This window comes from Trematomus bernacchii, unplaced genomic scaffold, assembly GCF_902827165.1.
Source record: "Trematomus bernacchii unplaced genomic scaffold, fTreBer1.1, whole genome shotgun sequence".
NCBI lineage: Eukaryota > Metazoa > Chordata > Actinopteri > Perciformes > Nototheniidae > Trematomus > Trematomus bernacchii.
Genome location: NW_022987438.1, coordinates 337,028 through 355,259, shown reverse-complemented (window position 1 = coordinate 355,259; position 18,232 = coordinate 337,028). Strand labels below are relative to the sequence as shown.

Sequence of the window (18,232 nt, the reverse complement as noted above, 5' to 3'; positions counted from 1 at the left end):
TCAATGTGTTGTTAGCCCCTGTTTCCAGCCTTAATGCTAAGCTAGGCTAACCAGCTGTTCATCTTAGCTTCGTATCTCACATACAGACGCGAGTGCTATCGTTCTTCTCGTCTAACTCTTGGTAAAAATTCTTTATCTCCCCAAAATAAACGCCAATCTATGTCTTTGAGTTTTGTCACTGTTTGACCCGGGTCAGCCGCACCCTGTCGTCACCGCCTCAACATCCCACGTCTTATTGTGTTTCTCTATAAGGTGCTGTCATTCAAATACAAAACAATTAAAAAATAGTACAAATCCAAAAGGAATAAATTCAAATAAGAGAGAACACACAAGAGATAACAAAATCATTCATCTACATTACAATAAGAGGGCAAAGGGGGAACCAATAGCTGCTGTCTAAAGTCACTGTCAGTACACACACACACACACACTGGGATTATCTGTGTGTGTTGTTTGGATATCTAATTGAATTGTTCACTGGGCTTAGTGTGTGTGTAGAATACAGATATGGTAACACACACCTCCACCTATGGATACTACGATCTAAAACTGTGTGTGTGTGTTTTTTAATCATGTTCATGGTGTGTGTGTTGTGCGGGGAAAGTGAGCGGAGGCCAATGATTGGTCGATGGGGGGGTTGGGTTGAGTTGTTTCCTCTTTAAAACTCTCATCAGAAGGGTTCACCTCCCATGCCTCGCAGGTAAATAGTGCACATCGTTAGGATTAGTGTTAATTAATTCGGCTTCTAGTGCAACCCTTAAATGGAGATATGTTTTGGCATGGTCTCTCTCTAGTTAGTAGCAGGGTAAAAAGGGACTTTGTCGAGTCTTTTTCAGAGGGACATTTGGACAATTTGGGGGACGTCACAGGACTGCAGCTTTCAGCGGACACCTTTGTGGATGCAATGCGGGGAAATGTGATGTAGAAACCTGATTTTGTTGGGTTTTCTCTGTCGTTCTTTACACAAAACTCCTCAGTTGTGCTTCATCCCGGCGTCCATCTTGTCCATCCATTCATCTTCTCCTCTCCATCGCTTCATCTCCCTCTGACTGGATAAAATGAGTTCCTCTGAAAAGCTGCTGTGGTTTCCTGCGTTGCTTCGGGTGTATTTCCTAAACATCAGGTGGGACGTACTGTCAGGTCGGTGGGTTTGTTGGAGGACAGGTTTTGGATCTCTCTCTTCTTATTTCCGATTGTAAAGAAAGAACTCTTGTTGCTGGTTGGGGCACAGATCTTGTCAGAGGAACCAAGACTGAAACAGAAGAGAGGAGGAAGAAGGGAATGAGATGACATTACAACCAGTAAAGTGTGCATTCACCAGGATAGAATCACATAAACACCAAATCAATGAATAAAGGAACCAGAGTTTGAGCATTCAAAGCATCATGAAAGGGGCTATATAAATAAAGTGTGTCATTATTATTATTTATTTATTTTATAACGGCTCTTCATGTTACCACAGTTCACCACGGAGCCTCAGTTTCGCCGCTGCGAGGCTCTGGTGCTCGCAGTTCACGCGCGTGCTCCACTAGCACCCCCCCCATCGCGTCCAAATCTCGCACGTCCCGTGTTGTCCTGTAGCAGGCTTCGCCGATGTCGGGGGAACGATCTTCAATACTCCGAAAAGAATCCCACCAGACTCCTTTGCCCCTCCAACAGAGAGATGTCCTTTTTCCTTTTCGTTATTTCAAGCGATAAAAACTCGATCTTCTCTCGAATTATAATTTTTGTTGGACGCCCTCGGCTCGAGTTCAGGGCGTCCCGAGCTGAATAAGGGCGTCAAATGACGGCAAGACGCCCCCTGGCGGAAACGCTGGGTCACATTATCAATGTAAATATTAACAGTATTTAGTAGTGCAAAAACCGTAGTGGTAGTTAAGTAATTGCACGTTATTATAGCACATTATTATTAATAATAATATTGCACATGTTATATAGCAGAGTGTTTTGTAATGATGGTAATTTATATTGAACATAGTGGTGGTGTGGAAGTTCTCTGTTCCCTTTACTGAAGGGTGAAGAGTTATATATAAATATATTATATATGTAAGGGATAATGTGCAGCGACGCGGTCATTATGCGGTCAAGTCGCTGCACATTATCCCGCTTATTACATGGCCACATTCTCAACAAAGTAACGATATGACTCCCAATATTGAAATGCTTTTATTGTTTTAGAAAATGTTTTAATGATTAAAAACATAGTTGTAACTGATTTAAAATGACATTCATCCGCTACGAAAAATAGTCCGTTGTTGATGTTTGAACTAGGCTGTTGCAACGGCAGGAACTGCTTCGATAGCAACTAACTCTGTGCATGTTAGCATTTGAGCCTTAGCTGTAATTAACATTAACCTGAACGTTTCCATTAATAGTACAATGTGACATGGTGAATGGGAAATCTTTAGGGATATTGAGATCAACGTTTCTGTCCTCGATCCTCTCTCCTTGCGGGGGTTTCGCAGATGACACATCTGAAAGCACAATTCCCAACATGTAAAAAAACGGGAAACAATATTGCCACAGTTGTATCGCTACCGCTAATGTGTGTGTAAGGACAGACAACATGGAAAGGCACTGACCCGATGTGGTACTATTTCCTGGGTTGGAGGACAGGATGTTGCTCCATTTCTCCCTTTCGGTTATTGTTGGAGCCCAGTAACTCTTCAGGCTGCTCTCACCTGTGCCCAGTCACAGGCATGATCTCTTTTGATCCAAGACCAGCCTGAGAGAGCAGTTGTACAGCCGTGCTTCTCAAGCTATGGTTTGTGTAGCGCTTTGAAAACTGGGCTGCCTGGCTTATTGTGGGTAGCATTTGCCCAAGGAAATTATGTCCCATGGGCTCACGTGAATACCACACTGATTCACCGTTGAGAAGCTGTTGGTCCTTTTTTAGTGGGTGAAGGTAGAAGGCTTTGGCGTTAAATGACCGAACTTCTTTCTGAGCGTCTCTTGTCTTGTCAGTTCGAAAAGCAAACTGCATGCAGTTTGCTTTTCAGCCAAACTGTATACAGTTCAATCGACCGGACTTCTTTCTGCAGATTTGAGCGTCCTTAACAACGGTCATAAATCCTTGACAGCGGTCTGTCTGTTCTGGATTAACAACGTGTCACGTGTTCTGAATTGACCAATCAGAATCGAGTATTCAACTAAACCATGTAATAAATATATATATATATATATATATGAATATGATGACATGAATCGCTTTGAACCCTTTACAATCTGAAGCAATCCCAACACAATAGCCCTTCCTTGAAACACAGTTCTACTGATTCTACGCTGGTAAAAGTTGACATTCAAATTGTGCACAGGTTTAACTTTTGCATGTCTAAAGAGAAACCTGATGTCCTGGTTTTAGGCCTCACTCCTGCACCACTATTCTGTATTTCTGTAGCGCACTTTGTGTGTTTTTGGTTTGGCGGGCAGTAAATGGCCGCTCAGCGTGATCCGGGTGCAGATCGGGGTCAGATTTATCTGGCAGCAAAATCCTGGAAGTCAAGCTTTGGAAACTCCTCTGAGCCTCAGGGAGGGAGGAGGGAAACGGCCTGTTGTTGTGTTTGACTCTAACAGGTTGCATGAATAAACCCCCCCAAACCTCCCCCTTTTCTCCCCTCCAGCGTCCCAGCATGCTTTGCTTTTGGGCAGCGACTCTCCTTCTCTCACACACACACACACATCCATTTATCTCCCGGTTAGACTCATGGCAGCAGACACACACCACCCTCTTTTCTTTTCCTTAAACTCAAGATCAAATGGCTGTGACATCATGTCTGGTTGCTGGGGGTAACGAGACGGCCGGGACGTGACTCTTTAAAGGGCCAAAAAACCCTGTCACCCCCCCTCATATACTCTCTCTATGCAGTACCTCACATCGGCCACTGGGGGGCGAGAAGAGCCCACAGAGTGAGGCGTCCCCACAAAGCACTCAAAAACTCAACTTAAGTACAATTTTGAGGTGCTTGAGTATTTCCATTTCATTATTCTTTTATTCTTACTCCACTACCAACTTTGCAGGGTCCTATCAGTCTGTGGTGAAGCACACTAAATTGGGGTTTTCTATTTTGTCGTGTTTTTAAATGTTTGTACATCGTGTATGAGAGTCTGAGGCGATAAGAATGGTTTTATTGTCTCGTGCTTTTACATTAGTGTCTTTGTCCTATCAGTTTTGTCTAAATGTATTTATGTTGCTTTTTAAATATTTATCGATGTACAGCACTTTGGTCAACTCTGGTGTTTTTAAATGTGCTTATATAAATAAAGTTGGATTGGATATCATTAATTCAAAATATATAAGTGTCACCTTGAATGATATTAAAGCGTCAAGGATCCTTATTAGGACATTCTGCCACCAACACCACCACCTAATTGTATTTTGTAAAGTACATGTTATTATTTCTAATACAACTGATGTTTAAATGGACCTAAACCAGAGGGAGAACAAACCACTTTAAGTCACTTTAAGATGCAGTTTCCCTCTTTGTGTGCATGTTGTCCTGTGTATGGAGAGTTTCTATTTATTATGTGGTATTTCTTGTGTATTGTTGTAGGTGGTGGGCGACAAAGAAACCCAAACTGTCAAATGTATACTGGAATCCTGCAACCTTTCTCCACCACAGTATCCTTAACTATCAGTGGCATCGCACTAAACGTTATCTGCACTTGGATATATTGTATTTCTGCTTGTTTTCCCTGCAATAAATCCCCGTATTGAACCCTCACTGCCTTTTCATTTGGACTGCCTACTGTATAGCCGTAACAGTGAGTGTTATTTCACGTTATTTGCCAAAGACTCATTTCCATTGGATGTCAATTTAATGGACACTTAAGTATTCTGAATCTGAACCAATGAATGAGTCAGTATGAGCTCCACCTGTACCAGCTGCATAAATGAACACATTCATGCATCACTATGAGTCATAATGATCCAGATATAACAAATATTATATTTTGAAACTGGCTCTCCTGCAATAGGTTTTTGGAACTATAAGTTTATTTTCTCACACACACACACACACACACACACACACACACACACACACACACACTGTATTAAAGCAGAGTGTTGCTATAGGCCTCGGTGTTGGGGGGTGGGATGCAGCCGGGTTGGCATGAAGTACACACACACGCACATGCGCGCACATGCGCGCACACACACACACACACACACACACACACACACACACACACACACACACTTATATTTATGTATTATTACAGTATTTATTCTACTCTATCTTATTGTATCTTATATATCTATATTATATTTAAGCGTCTTTGAGCATTAGGAAAAGCGCTATAAAAATCCCATGTATTATTATATTATTATTATATTATTAATATTATATGTATTTGTTCTTATTGCTGCAGCCATTGAGTCTATTGCACAGCGTTTTAAACGATCAGAAACAGCTCTACGCCAAAAGCACTAAGTATATGAATAATTGACGTGTTTTTGGCCGTGTCGCCTGTCTTCATATTGATGTTCGGTTCTGACATAACGTCTGCAGTCTGGTTCTACTTTCACACGCAGAACCAAAGCACACAGAGCTAATGATTAGCATGTGCCTTTCAGAGAAAAGGACACGAAAAAAGATTGATGATGATCCGGAGAGAAAAGTGATCACAAGACGGAGAGTGTGTCAGAGGAGGAGATATTATGCTTTAAAGAGTGCTCTGCTGCTGATGTTCAGGTGTATATCAGTATGTAGTGTCTCTACTTTAAAGAGTCCTCTCCTGCTGATGTTCAGGTGTATATCAGTATGTAGTGTCTCTACTTTAAAGAGTCCTCTCCTGCTGATGTTCAGGTGTATATCAGTATGTAGTGTCTCTACTTTAAAGAGTCCTCTCCTGCTGATGTTCAGGTGTATATCAGTATGTAGTGTCTCTACTTTAAAGAGTCCTCTCCTGCTGATGTTCAGGTGTATATCAGTATGTAGTGTCTCTACTTTAAAGAGTCCTCTCCTGCTGATGTTCAGGTGTATATCAGTATGTAGTGTCTCTACTTTAAAGAGTCCTCTCCTGCTGATGTTCAGGTGTATATCAGTATGTAGTGTCTCTACTTTAAAGAGTCCTCTCCTGCTGATGTTCAGGTGTATATCAGTGTGTAGTGTCTCTACTTTAAAGAGTCCTCTCCTGCTGATGTTCAGGTGTATATCAGTATGTAGTGTCTCTACTTTAAAGAGTCCTCTCCTGCTGATGTTCAGGTGTATATCAGTATGTAGTTTCTCTACTTTAAAGAGTCCTCTCCTGCTGATGTTCAGGTGTATATCAGTATGTAGTGTCTCTACTTTAAAGAGTCCTCTCCTGCTGATGTTCAGGTGTATATCAGTATGTAGTGTCTCTACTTTAAAGAGTCCTCTCCTGCTGATGTTCAGGTGTATATCAGTATGTAGTGTCTCTACTTTAAAGAGTCCTCTCCTGCTGATGTCATCATATAAGCACATCATGTGTGTACATGTGTTGTTTGGAGACTGACTCTAAGTGGAGAGAGAGGTATTATATGAAGTAGTTGAATGTCTGAAAAGTAAATGTATGTCAAATAACAGTGTGAAAAGCGGATGAGCAAAAGAAGAGTGAGGAGGTGAGGAAGTGATGAAGTGATGAAGGGGGAATAGTGTCAGTAATGGGGGGGAAATGGAAAGTAAGAGTGCAGAGAAACAGATTGAGGATGAGCTTCAGATGGTTTCCATGTGTTCAGAGCCTCCAGGTGGGAGGGGGGAGACACTAATGAGAAAAGTACTGGTGGTAATGGAGGAGGGAAGGAAACAAGGAGGGGAGGGAGGGAGGGAGGAAGGAGGGAGGGAGGAGGGGAAGGAGGGAGGAAGGAAAGCAATGGTTTTAAATGAAACAAAGTTGATTTAGTGAAGTACTATTTTGACATACCTGTACTTGGGTATTTCCATTTTTTAGCTACTTTACTAATTTTTCTGACGACTTTTTACTTTCTACTTCTTACATGTTGAACACAAATACCTGTACTTTCTACTTCTTACATTTTGAACACAAATACCTGTACTTTCTACTTCTTACATGTTGAACACAAATACCTGTACTTTCTACTTCTTACATTTTGAACACAAATACCTGTACTTTCTACTTCTTACATGTTGAACACAAATACCTGTACTTTCTACTTCTTACATGTTGAACACAAATACCTGTACTTTCTACTTCTTACATGTTGAACTCAAATACCTGTACTTTCTACTTCTTACATGTTGAACACAAATACCTGTACTTTCTACTTCTTACATGTTGAACACAAATACCTGTACTTTCTACTTCTTACATGTTGAACACAAATACCTGTACTTTCTACTTCTTACATGTTGAACTCAAGTACCTGTACTTTCTACTTCTTACATGTTGAACACAAATACCTGTACTTTCTACTTCTTACATGTTGAACTCAAATACCTGTACTTTCTACTTCTTACATGTTGAACACAAATACCTGTACTTTCTACTTCTTACATGTTGAACACAAATACCTGTACTTTCTACTTCTTACATGTTGAACACAAATACCTGTACTTTCTACTTCTTACATGTTGAACTCAAATACCTGTAACTTTCTACTTCTTACATGTTGAACACAAATACCTGTACTTTCTACTTCTTACATGTTGAACACAAATACCTGTACTTTCTACTTCTTACATGTTGAACACAAATACCTGTACTTTCTACTTCTTACATGTTGAACACAAATACCTGTACTTTCTACTTCTTACATGTTGAACTCAAATACCTGTACTTTCTACTTCTTACATGTTGAACACAAATACCTGTACTTTCTACTTCTTACATTTCCCAAACAGGCTGGTTCCTTTAGTTTGAATGTGTGTTTGGTGGCGTGATCATTATTATTTAGAGTCATTGCTTGCCTATTGATTTGAACACGATCCGTGTATCCATCATTTCCTGGTCTTCTCTAAAGAAGAGGGACCAATGAAAACGTTGTCATGTTGCCGTTGTTCAGCATGGAAACATTCATTAGCTAACAATGACATTATTGTTCTATTAATATAAAGGGAGGTCAGGTACTCTTTAAAACAGCTGCTAGTTATGGGTACTTTTTACTGAAGTACATTTCAAAGCCCTCTTTACTTTTACTTGAGAAGTTTAGTCAGTACTTCTACTTTCACCAGAGTATTTTTAAACACGAGTATGTGTACTTCTACTTGAGTAAAGGAAGTGTGTACTTTTGCCATCTCTGGCTACTTTTACAGTCTGTAAACTCTGGACGTTCCTCTGTGATTTCTGCACAATACTTCCGCTTTTAAAACTGCAAAGCTCTTATAATAGGTTGTCATATTGGACTCTTAAGTTTATAATAGTTGTATATTTGCCCCTTTATACAAATACATTCCTATTTCTGTGTTTATGTATGCAATATTATACACGCATTATACACCAAAGCACATTCCCAAAATGTTTAAACCTACATTGAATTAAAACCTGAGTCCTGGACCACTTTTACACTTTTGATTTAGCTGATACTTTTATCTAGAACAACTTACAATCAACCATGAAGCACTTCGAATATCATCCAGTACCTTTTCTCATGATATATGTATTTCCGATGATGAGAACAGAATAAAAACACTCTATAATACTGTGGTAAGAGCCATTCTGCACACTGAGTACTTTTAATACTTACAAGAATTACATGTTGCCTTTTTAACACCTTTGTATTCCATTTTAAATTTGGACTTTTACACTTTTACTTGTAATGCACGGTTTTAAGACCATAGTATTTGTATTTCAACTAAAGTGAAGTTCACATTGGATCAGAGGTCGCGTTAACCGAATATTTTCCGTCTATGACGTTTTTTTTTTAACAATGACGGAAAAATCTGAAAGCCGTCCGTCATTTTGACAGATTAGATCAAACTCAGAACAGCACCAAAGTTTCCCCGCAGCGGGGCTCCGGTGTTATGCCATGTTATTATGCATGCCCTCCCAAAAGGAAATGATATAGTTTCCAAACCTAATTTTGCCGAACAGATCATTGAAATGTCTGTGAGTACTTGCTTTACGCTGCGCGCGCTCCTGCGAGGTGCAGTGGGCATGCATAACACGGCGCTAACAGTTCACAAGCGAGTGTGCCTCCTCCGGTAGAGTAGTGTACAGGCCGACGGGTTATAATGGATTTTGACGGAAATGTTACGATCCTGTCCGTCAAAATGACGGGCAGCGAAAAAGTCTAGCGCAACCTCTGCATTGGATAGAAAGGAGAATTAGCGAAGAGGCAGCGAGGGAGAAGGCCTGGATGTTAGTCTCCATACGAGCCAAATAAACGGATCGGAGCACATATGGTTCAGTAAAATACAGATGTGATGGTGTGCTTTGAGAGGAGAGGTGGAGGAAACCAGGGAAGAGGGGAATACGAAATATGTTGGCGAACATCCACAGAGTTAACAAGTTTCCTGAGTTTAATCACATTCAAAACAGACGTCTTTAACAGAGTAGAAATGTTAATAATTTAGTTTTTGGGAGAAGGGGTGGGATTAAAAAGGTGTAAACTTCTTCCCAACCCTTTTCGGATGTGTAATTAGATAGAAAATGTGTTTATATATCATTTGTAAGTCAATCATATTTTTGTTCATCAATTTGATACTGCTTAAGTTTGTACAGTATCATAATTCTCTTGTTTCATTTCATTATTATTATAATTGTTTGTATATATATATTGTTTTACACGTTCGAAATACATCAAATCAAATCATCAGAGTGTTTCTCTACCTGCGTCTGCTGCGGGATGTTCAGAAAGTTGTTGTCCCGTGATCCGATGCCGACAAACCTGTTGGAAGCTGAGGCGCCTGGCGTGGAGTATGCTGGAGGAACAGAGGAGAGACACAAGGTCAGGGAGCGTGTGGTTTAAAGGAATAGAAACAAAGAGTGGTGCAGGGAGGACGTATTTCTATGATGGACCCTGAAGGCAGCATCTACCTGGTCCAATGGGACATCTCTCCATGTGGTTTTGGATTATTGCAGAAAATAATCTCAACATTTATGATACTTACACGTTTAGTTCAGCAGGATAATCTCCACGTATTAACACCACTTTATGATTTCTGAAGTAAAAAGCTAACGGCTATAAAGGAACTACAGCACGGTCACATGACTTCACGTCACCACCGCTAAGCTAAAGGCGGCTAATGTTGGGCTATAAAGGAACTACAGCACGGTCACATGACTTCACGTCACCACCGCTAAGTTAAAGGAGGCTAATGTTGGGCTATAAAGGAACTACAGCACGGTCACATGACTTCACATCACCACCGCTAAGCTAAAGGTGGCTAATGTTGGGCTATAAAGGAACTACAGCACGGTCACATGACTTCACGTCACCACCGCTAAGTTAAAGGAGGCTAATGTTGGGCTATAAAGGAACTACAGCACGGTCACATGACTTCACGTCACCACCGCTAAGCTAAAGGAGGCTAATGTTGGGCTATAAAGGAACTACAGCACGGTCACATGACTTCACGTCACCACCGCTAAGCTAAAGGAGGCTAATGTTGGGCTATAAAGGAACTACAGCACGGTCACATGACTTCACGTCACCACCGCTAAGCTAAAGGAGGCTAATGTTGGGCTATAAAGGAACTACAGCACGGTCACATGACTTCACGTCACCACCGCTAAGCTAAAGGTGGCTAATGTTGGGCTATAAAGGAACTACAGCACGGTCACATGACTTCACGTCACCACCGCTAAGCTAAAGGTGGGCTATAAAGGAACTACAGCACGGTCACATGACTTCACGTCACCACCGCTAAACTACTGGTAGGCAGATTATGTTACCTTTGACCAGAGCCAGGCTTGCTGTTTATCCGTTTCCAGTCTTTATGCTAAGCTAGGCTACTTCATAATTATCGTACATTTAGTGGTAACTCATGCCAGGAAAAAAAGGGTCAAACTTTCCATTAAGAAAGTATAGCATACAGTAAATCTACTGGATTATAAACCTTGTGATAAATTAATTTACTAAAACAGAAAGTACTGATATATTGCATTGAGGTCATCAAAACTCAACGGACAAGTGTCTAATATGCAAACTTAGATTTCCCTGAGTGATTAAATCCCGCTGATAAGCTCAGTTTGAAGTGATTGATCACACCAGGATCCTGACATTGAGGGATCAGTCAGGGACTTTAAAAACCCACTGGCATCAAAGCTTCTGACAAATTTAGGGCAGTTCTTCGGTACCCAACGGACTCCAGCTTCTGAAACTCACTGAGGGATTGCAGTGTGTAGACTTGTGTGTTTGTGTGGAGGAAAAGGAGGCAGGACAAGAAGAAGAGAGACAGAGAGAAGGAGAATTTACGGACATATACAGTATCCATGTGTTTCTAAGAACTGGAATAACATACATAAGACATAAAAGACTTGGACACGCTGACTGGGGGGTAAAACGCAAACACTATGTTTAAAGGAAAGCTACAAAAACAAAAAGGTGCTCCATCCAGTGCCCCTCCTATCACAGGTGTTGTGAGAAAAGCCCCACGACTGGATCTTAAAAACACACCCTATCCATCTTAACAATCACAAAAAATATCCTACTAACCAAAAACAAGTAACTAACTTTCCATCAGCGTCCCAATTTCTACTGGAGTGTTTCGGAGTAGAAATAACTTAACTGCCCTGAATGTGGGCTCTTTACGTAAGTAAGACTCAATAAATATTCAACATACATTTCTGAAGTTGGCTAATTAGTCCATCATGGGATAAAAGGAACTGGGTTGGTTGTGAAGTTTCCCCAACGCAAAATGGACTGATGGGGCCCAATACAGAACCCTGAGGAGCACCACAGGAGTCCGTTATAAAAGATATCTAGTCTTTATCTACTCTGAGATCCACAGAAAGTCCTGTATGGGTTTCCATAGCAGAGGTGCCCTAAATAGAGTGGTGTAGGGATAATTTTTGAATGCTAACCTTAAAGTTAGCATCGCAAGGGCTAACTTGACAAAAAGCCATGGTATTCCTCTAATTTGATTTCTGTATATTGCAAGAAAAAAGCTTTTTGGCCAACACACGTTTATGATAATCTCCACATATTAACACCACTTTATGATCTTTGAGCTTAAGGCGGCTAATGTTGGGCGTGATGACGTTTAGTCGTCTCATTTAGACACTTGTTCGCAACCCCCGTTTTCAAATTAGAACTAAATGTTAGAATCTCACATTCCATTTACTTGTATATAGACTGTTCTTGCACTATTTCTATTTTATGTGTATTAACTTGCACAACTCAAAACCTTCTCTCGCACAATTGAATCTGTTTTATGTCCTATATATATTCATGTTTCACTGTTGAAACAAGAGCCTGTGACTTCAGATTTTCATTGCCATATCTACACTGTGCTGCTGAGCACATGATGGTAAAGCCTTGAATCTTCAGCTTGTTATTTCCTTATTTTAGGCTTGGCGTTCAAAAAACACGTTCAAAAGACCATTGACTTCATGATCAAGGAACCTGAAGTGGTAAAATGTATTTTGCGGGTTTTAGGACTCATCCCTGCACCACTCTATTCGTGCTCTTCACAACTAACTAACCAATAAATCAATCTATTTGTAAGGTTTGCTAGTGAGTCCATCATGAAATGAAAGAACTTGGTTGGTTTTGCAGTTTCCTCAACACAGAATGGACTCAAACTGAGGGGGCCCAATACAGAGCCCTGAGGAGCACCACAGGAGTCCGTTATAAAATAAATACGTGTCCTTGATCTACTCTGAGCTCCACAGTTTGTCCTGTGCGGGTTTCCATTAGCTTCCCACGGTTAACGGAGGGTGAGATGTTGGATAAACAGGAACATGATGGGCACGAAGTTGTAAGGAAGAACAATGGCAGGAGGGGTCTTTTTTTCACTGGAGAGGGTTTCGGGGATTTTTGTTGTCGGTTTGGTTTTTGTCTCTGCGGGGTCACTTACACGGAGATGCGGGCGAGGAGAGTCCGCCGTCGGGGGGCGTGCTGTTGGGTTTAGAGTCGGACATGGGGAGGGGCACTGGGCGGGCCACTGGGGGAGGTGGAGGCAGCAAGAAGGAGCCCGGCATTTTGCTCTGGCCGCTCCCGTTTGGCTGCAGACACACAAATAGGGTCAGGAGGACGACATGCGACAATCCGCAAAAAAAACGAGATGGAAAAAGAAATGGACGCGGCTCAGGAGCTCCAAAAAAAAATCCATGACGGAGGGAGGGGATGGTGGAAAAGAGGGAGGAAGGTGGGGAAAAAACAACCAAAGGAATTATGTATGTGGATCTTTTATGGAGGTGTGACAAATAATAATCACCACGGGGTTTGAGAGGGAGGTGAGAGGCTCCACAGCAGGGGGTCCATGGTGGGTGGAGGAGGAGGGAAGTGAGCACATTATTGACTGGGTTTGTCCAAGAAGATGGCAAGAAATCAAAAAACCATGGGACTCGTCTACACAAGCACAACACCACCAACGATACCAGCACCAAACAACCAAACTCCGAGTGAAATCGGCTAGAGATGGAAACAGAAACACGATGGAACAACAACACAGGACGGGAGGTTTCTGTGACTGATTCACTCTGATGAGAACTTCTGAGGGGGTTTGGTGGAGCGAAATATAAATTAAAAATAAGAAAAAGGGGAGGAAGGGAAAAACGTTGGGGTCTGAAACAGTAAAAATGACATTGACAAGACAATACAAAGATTTGTAGACTGACTGAGTAAACAAATGTCTAGTGTGTTTACTTGTGAGGTGTGTTTCTGTGTTCACCTTGAGCGCTCTTATTTAGAAATGTAAGCAAACATAACATTGGAAGTATTTGAATTTTTTCTGTGGTTTGCAGTCCTTTGAATTCTCAGATTTCAAGTTTGTTCTCAGGTTTACAAATTCAAAACATATTTAACAATAACTCGGAAAACGTAGGTTCAAATTCAGATCAATCCAAATCTAATATATAAATTCAAACCAAGCCGTAAAACGTGTTTCTTTAAATTAGATTTTTTCCACTGGATCCAACAAACCAAACTTGTGAACATTTTTGAATTTCAAAAAGGGGAAATCAAACCACAATAAATTAGACAAATGGTTTTCAAAGTAAAATTCCAATGCTATAAATTCTTAGTACTTACATTTTGATACCAAGAACAGTAGTTGTCAAATTGTATAATTAGGTTGCTAATGATAATAATAATTATTGTAGCTTCCATATCACATTTCAGCACTAATATGCTTATATATACTCCATTTGTTTACTTTTTTAGAGTTAATTGTTAATCCCTTGTTTAAATAATTTTTTGCAGATTCATATTTTAACATTTTGTCTTATTTTGTAATGTTATAATATATTTTTTAATTGTTAGCTCTTATTTTACAACTTAACTCCTACTGTGTTTATGAATGCACAATTATACAATACTCGGCAATGCACCTTTTTATGATGTTCTTCTACTTTCTGTTTTATAATCACTATAATTGCTAACTGCATCAAACACTATAACCAGATGGAAGAATCCTGCAACTCCAAGGCATGCGAGGTGCGGCACATGTGCAGTTACAGTTTAAACGTCCTTACCTGTCCGGATGACTGCCCTGATCCGTCGGCACAGACGAACTGCACGAACTCCTTCAGGGGGTCCTGTCCCGGGTGGTGGTGGTACCGGATGGTGGGGTGGGTGAAGTAGGGGCTGGACTGCTGGATGATGGAGGGAGACGGGAAGTGCAGCGCGGAGGCTGTAGCTCGGGGACTCCCTGCCAACACAGACATTTCTATTAGAGGAGAGTGGAGAAAGATGCAGAGAGCGAGAACACATGAGTTCCTGTTACACGAGGGATGAAGCAACATTAGAGTGGTGCAGGAATGAGTCCTAAACCCTGAAGTTAGAGGCATGTTTGCACTTCCTGTTCTCTTGCGTTGAAGTGTTTTATAAATGTGTTTTTGGCGTGTGGTTAACACAGAAGAGACTTTTGTTCTACGACATGAATTACGTCAGTAAATACCCCACTGGTGAATTTAAAAACAGCGGTTGCTAACAAGAGTCTAAATGAGACGACTAAACGTCATCACGCCCAACATTAGCCTCCTTTAGCTTAGCGATGGTCACGTGAAGTCATGTGACCGTGCTGTAGTTCCTTTATAGCCCAACATTAGCCACCTTTAGCTTAGCGGTGGTGACGTGAAGTCATGTGACCGTGCTGTAGTTCCTTTATAGCCCAACATTAGCCCCCTTTAGCTTAGCGGTGGTGACGTGAAGTCATGTGACCGTGCTATAGTTCCTTTATAGCCCATCATTAGCCACCTTTAGCTTAGCGGTGGTGACGTGAAGTCATGTGACCGTGCTGTAGTTCCTTTATAGCCCAACATTAGCCACCTTTAGCTTAGCGGTGGTGACGTGAAGTCATGTGACCGTGCTGTAGTTCCTTTATAGCCCAACATTAGCCACCTTTAGCTTAGCGGTGGTGACGTGAAGTCATGTGACCGTGCTGTAGTTCCTTTATAGCCCAACATTAGCCCCCTTTAGCTTAGCGGTGGTGACGTGAAGTCATGTGACCGTGCTATAGTTCCTTTATAGCCCATCATTAGCCACCTTTAGCTTAGCGGTGGTGACGTGAAGTCATGTGACCGTGCTGTAGTTCCTTTATAGCCCAACATTAGCCTCCTTTAGCTTAGCGGTGGTGAAGTGAAGTCATGTGACCGTGCTGTAGTTCCTTTATAGCCCAACATTAGATTTTTATCATGAAGTGGTGTTAACATGTGGAGATTATCCTGCTGAACTAAACGTGTACATATCATAAACAAGATTAATAATCCAATGGAGAAATCCCATTGGACCAGGAGATGCTGCCTTCAGGGTCCAACAAAGAAACACGTCGTCCCCGCACCACTCTATAACACATCACAACAGGAAAGTATAAATCTGCTTTTGAAATGTCGCACATGAAAGGAATGTTGTGTTTTTGCCAAGAAAAGCTGATTTGAAGTTAATAGCTTTGCTCGTAACGTTTTATGATCACTCCATACAGCTTTATGGTGGAGATTTACACACATATTGCATTCACATGTACACAATAAAAGAAACACAACGTAACACTCGACAACATTCAGTCCTGCACACACACACCTGACTGTGCACACATCCAATACATGCAGGCGCTGTATTTTTACAATCAGATCCAAAGAGCTTGCACACAGAGAAAGAACAAAGAGATCATTGAGTGCTGTCTTTAATGGCTGCACGCCTGCGAGCCGTTCCCAGGGTGTGATTCACTGGCATCGCTGCAGCTTGGCATCCAGACGCTGAAACGTTTCTCTTCCGACACATTTTGTTTCTACGACAGAATTAATCTGCACCGCGTCCAAGTGGAAGCTTTCTGCTGAAGCTTCAAATCTTTAGAGATATATGTGAGGGTATTTGTGTACAAACAGCGTTACTGAGATACATACAGAGGTGGAGAAGTACTCAGATCTGTACTTGAGTAAAAGTAGAAGTACTCAGATCTGTACTTGAGTAAAAGTAGAAGTACTCAGATCTTGTACTTGAGTAAAAGTAGAAGTACTCAGATCTTGTACTTGAGTAAAAGTGGAAGTACTCAGATCTTGTACTTGAGTAAAAGTAGAAGTACTCAGATCTTGTACTTGAGTAAAAGTAGAAGTACTCAGATCTTGTACTTGAGTAAAAGTAGAAGTACTCAGATCTTGTACTTGAGTAAAAGTAGAAGTACTCAGATATCATACTTGAGTAAAAGTAGAAGTACTCAGATCTTGTTCTTGAGTAAAAGTAGAAGTACTCAAATCTTGTACTTGAGTAAAAGTAGAAGTACCAGAGTGTAGGAATACTCTGTTACAGTAAAAGTCCTGCATTCAAAATGTTCCTCAAGTAAAAGTATAAAAGCATTATCATCAAAATATAGTTAAAGTAGCGACAGTGAAAGTAGTCATTGTGCAGATTGGTCCATTTCAGAATAATATATATGATATGTTTTATAATGATTGATCATGAAAGTGTTCTCAAAGCTGGTAAAGGTGCAGCTAGTTTGAATGACTTTGTATACTGCAGGGTAGCTTGTGGATTTACTCCAGGTGGAACTAAAGTCTGATTTAACACTTGATTATATTTCACATCATTCATCCACATCTGTGAAGTAACTAAAGCTATTGTGAGTATAGTGTAGTGAGTCATTTAGTAAAGTACTTATTTTAAAAGGTATCCAGTAATGTGTAATGCATTTCTGTTTTTGAGTAACCACCCCAACACAGAGAGACAAACACGGCTGACGTTGAGTTGTAGGACAGGTGTGGAGAGGCAAAATATATCAGCGTTAAGCGGATAATACTCTTATAAAGAAGCGCTCCTTTTGTTGTTCCTCGAGAGGGGAACAGAGGACCTGGCAGAGTGTAAATGTGAGAGAGGGGAGCACAAAGACCCTCTGTCAGACCTGGACCCATCACCAAAGATCCTGATTTGTATCAGAGGGTCTCGCTGCCAACACTCTGCTTTAATACAGAGTGTGTGTGTGTGAGTGTACTTCATGCCAACCAGGCTGCATCCCACCCCCCCAAAACCAAGGCCTATAGCAACACTCTGCTTTAATAAAGTGTGTGTGTGTGTGTGTGTTAGAGTTTGTGTGTGTGTGAGTTTACTTCATGCCAACCCGGCTGCATCCCACCCCCCGAGACCGAGGCCTATAGTAACACTCTGCTTTAATACAGTGTGTGTGTGTGTTAGAGTTTGTGTGTGTGTGTGAGTGTGTGTGTGAGTGTGTGTGTCTGTATGTGTGTGTGTGTGTGTCTGTATGAGAGTGTGTGTGTGTGTGAGAGTGTGTGTGTGTACTTCATGCCAACCCGGCTGCATCCCACCCCCCAACACTGAGGCCTATAGCAACACTCTGCTTTAATACAGTGTGTGTGTGTGTGTGTGTGTGTGTGTGTGTGTGTGTGTGTGTGTGTGTGTGTGTGTGAGAGACCCACTAATCCCATTACAGACTGGGTGCAGGCCAGCATTGGGGGGGGGGTTTATGATGGGAGGAGATAAAGGGCTTTCGTCATCCCGTTTAACAAATTTTAAACAACTTAGTCATCACTTTTAAGCTATAAATATTAACAATTTACTCTTAATTTATATATATATATAAGTATTTTTACCATTTTAGTCGATACTCTGGGCAAACTGCCTCTTGTACCTTTCTCTAGAATGTTATTTTTTAATTCTAAGGATACAAGATTAAGGCCATACTGTCATCTTACATGA

At 41.1% G+C, this 18,232-nt stretch overlaps 1 protein-coding gene across 9 annotated transcripts in view; it reads right to left on the bottom strand.

Annotated features, from left to right (window-relative positions):
- Nucleotides 1-450: 450 nt before the first annotated feature.
- Nucleotides 451-18,232, bottom strand: part of nfixb (nuclear factor I/Xb) — a 164,909-nt gene continuing 147,127 nt past the window's right edge. For 2 of the 9 annotated variants that reach the window (XM_034142177.1, XM_034142185.1), the window contains 4 exons: nt 14,560-14,753; nt 12,942-13,089; nt 9,751-9,842; nt 2,193-2,474 (listed from right to left, as the gene is read on the bottom strand). In XM_034142177.1, coding sequence (XP_033998068.1) covers nt 2,268-2,474; nt 9,751-9,842; nt 12,942-13,089; nt 14,560-14,753 — 641 coding nt within the window. In that variant the 3' untranslated portion in view covers nt 2,193-2,267. Of the gene's footprint in view, nt 1,253-2,192; nt 2,475-9,750; nt 9,843-12,941; nt 13,090-14,559; nt 14,754-18,232 lie in introns of those variants that run through there. The other 7 variants (XM_034142238.1, XM_034142192.1, XM_034142211.1 and 4 more) reach the window with 4 other exon arrangements.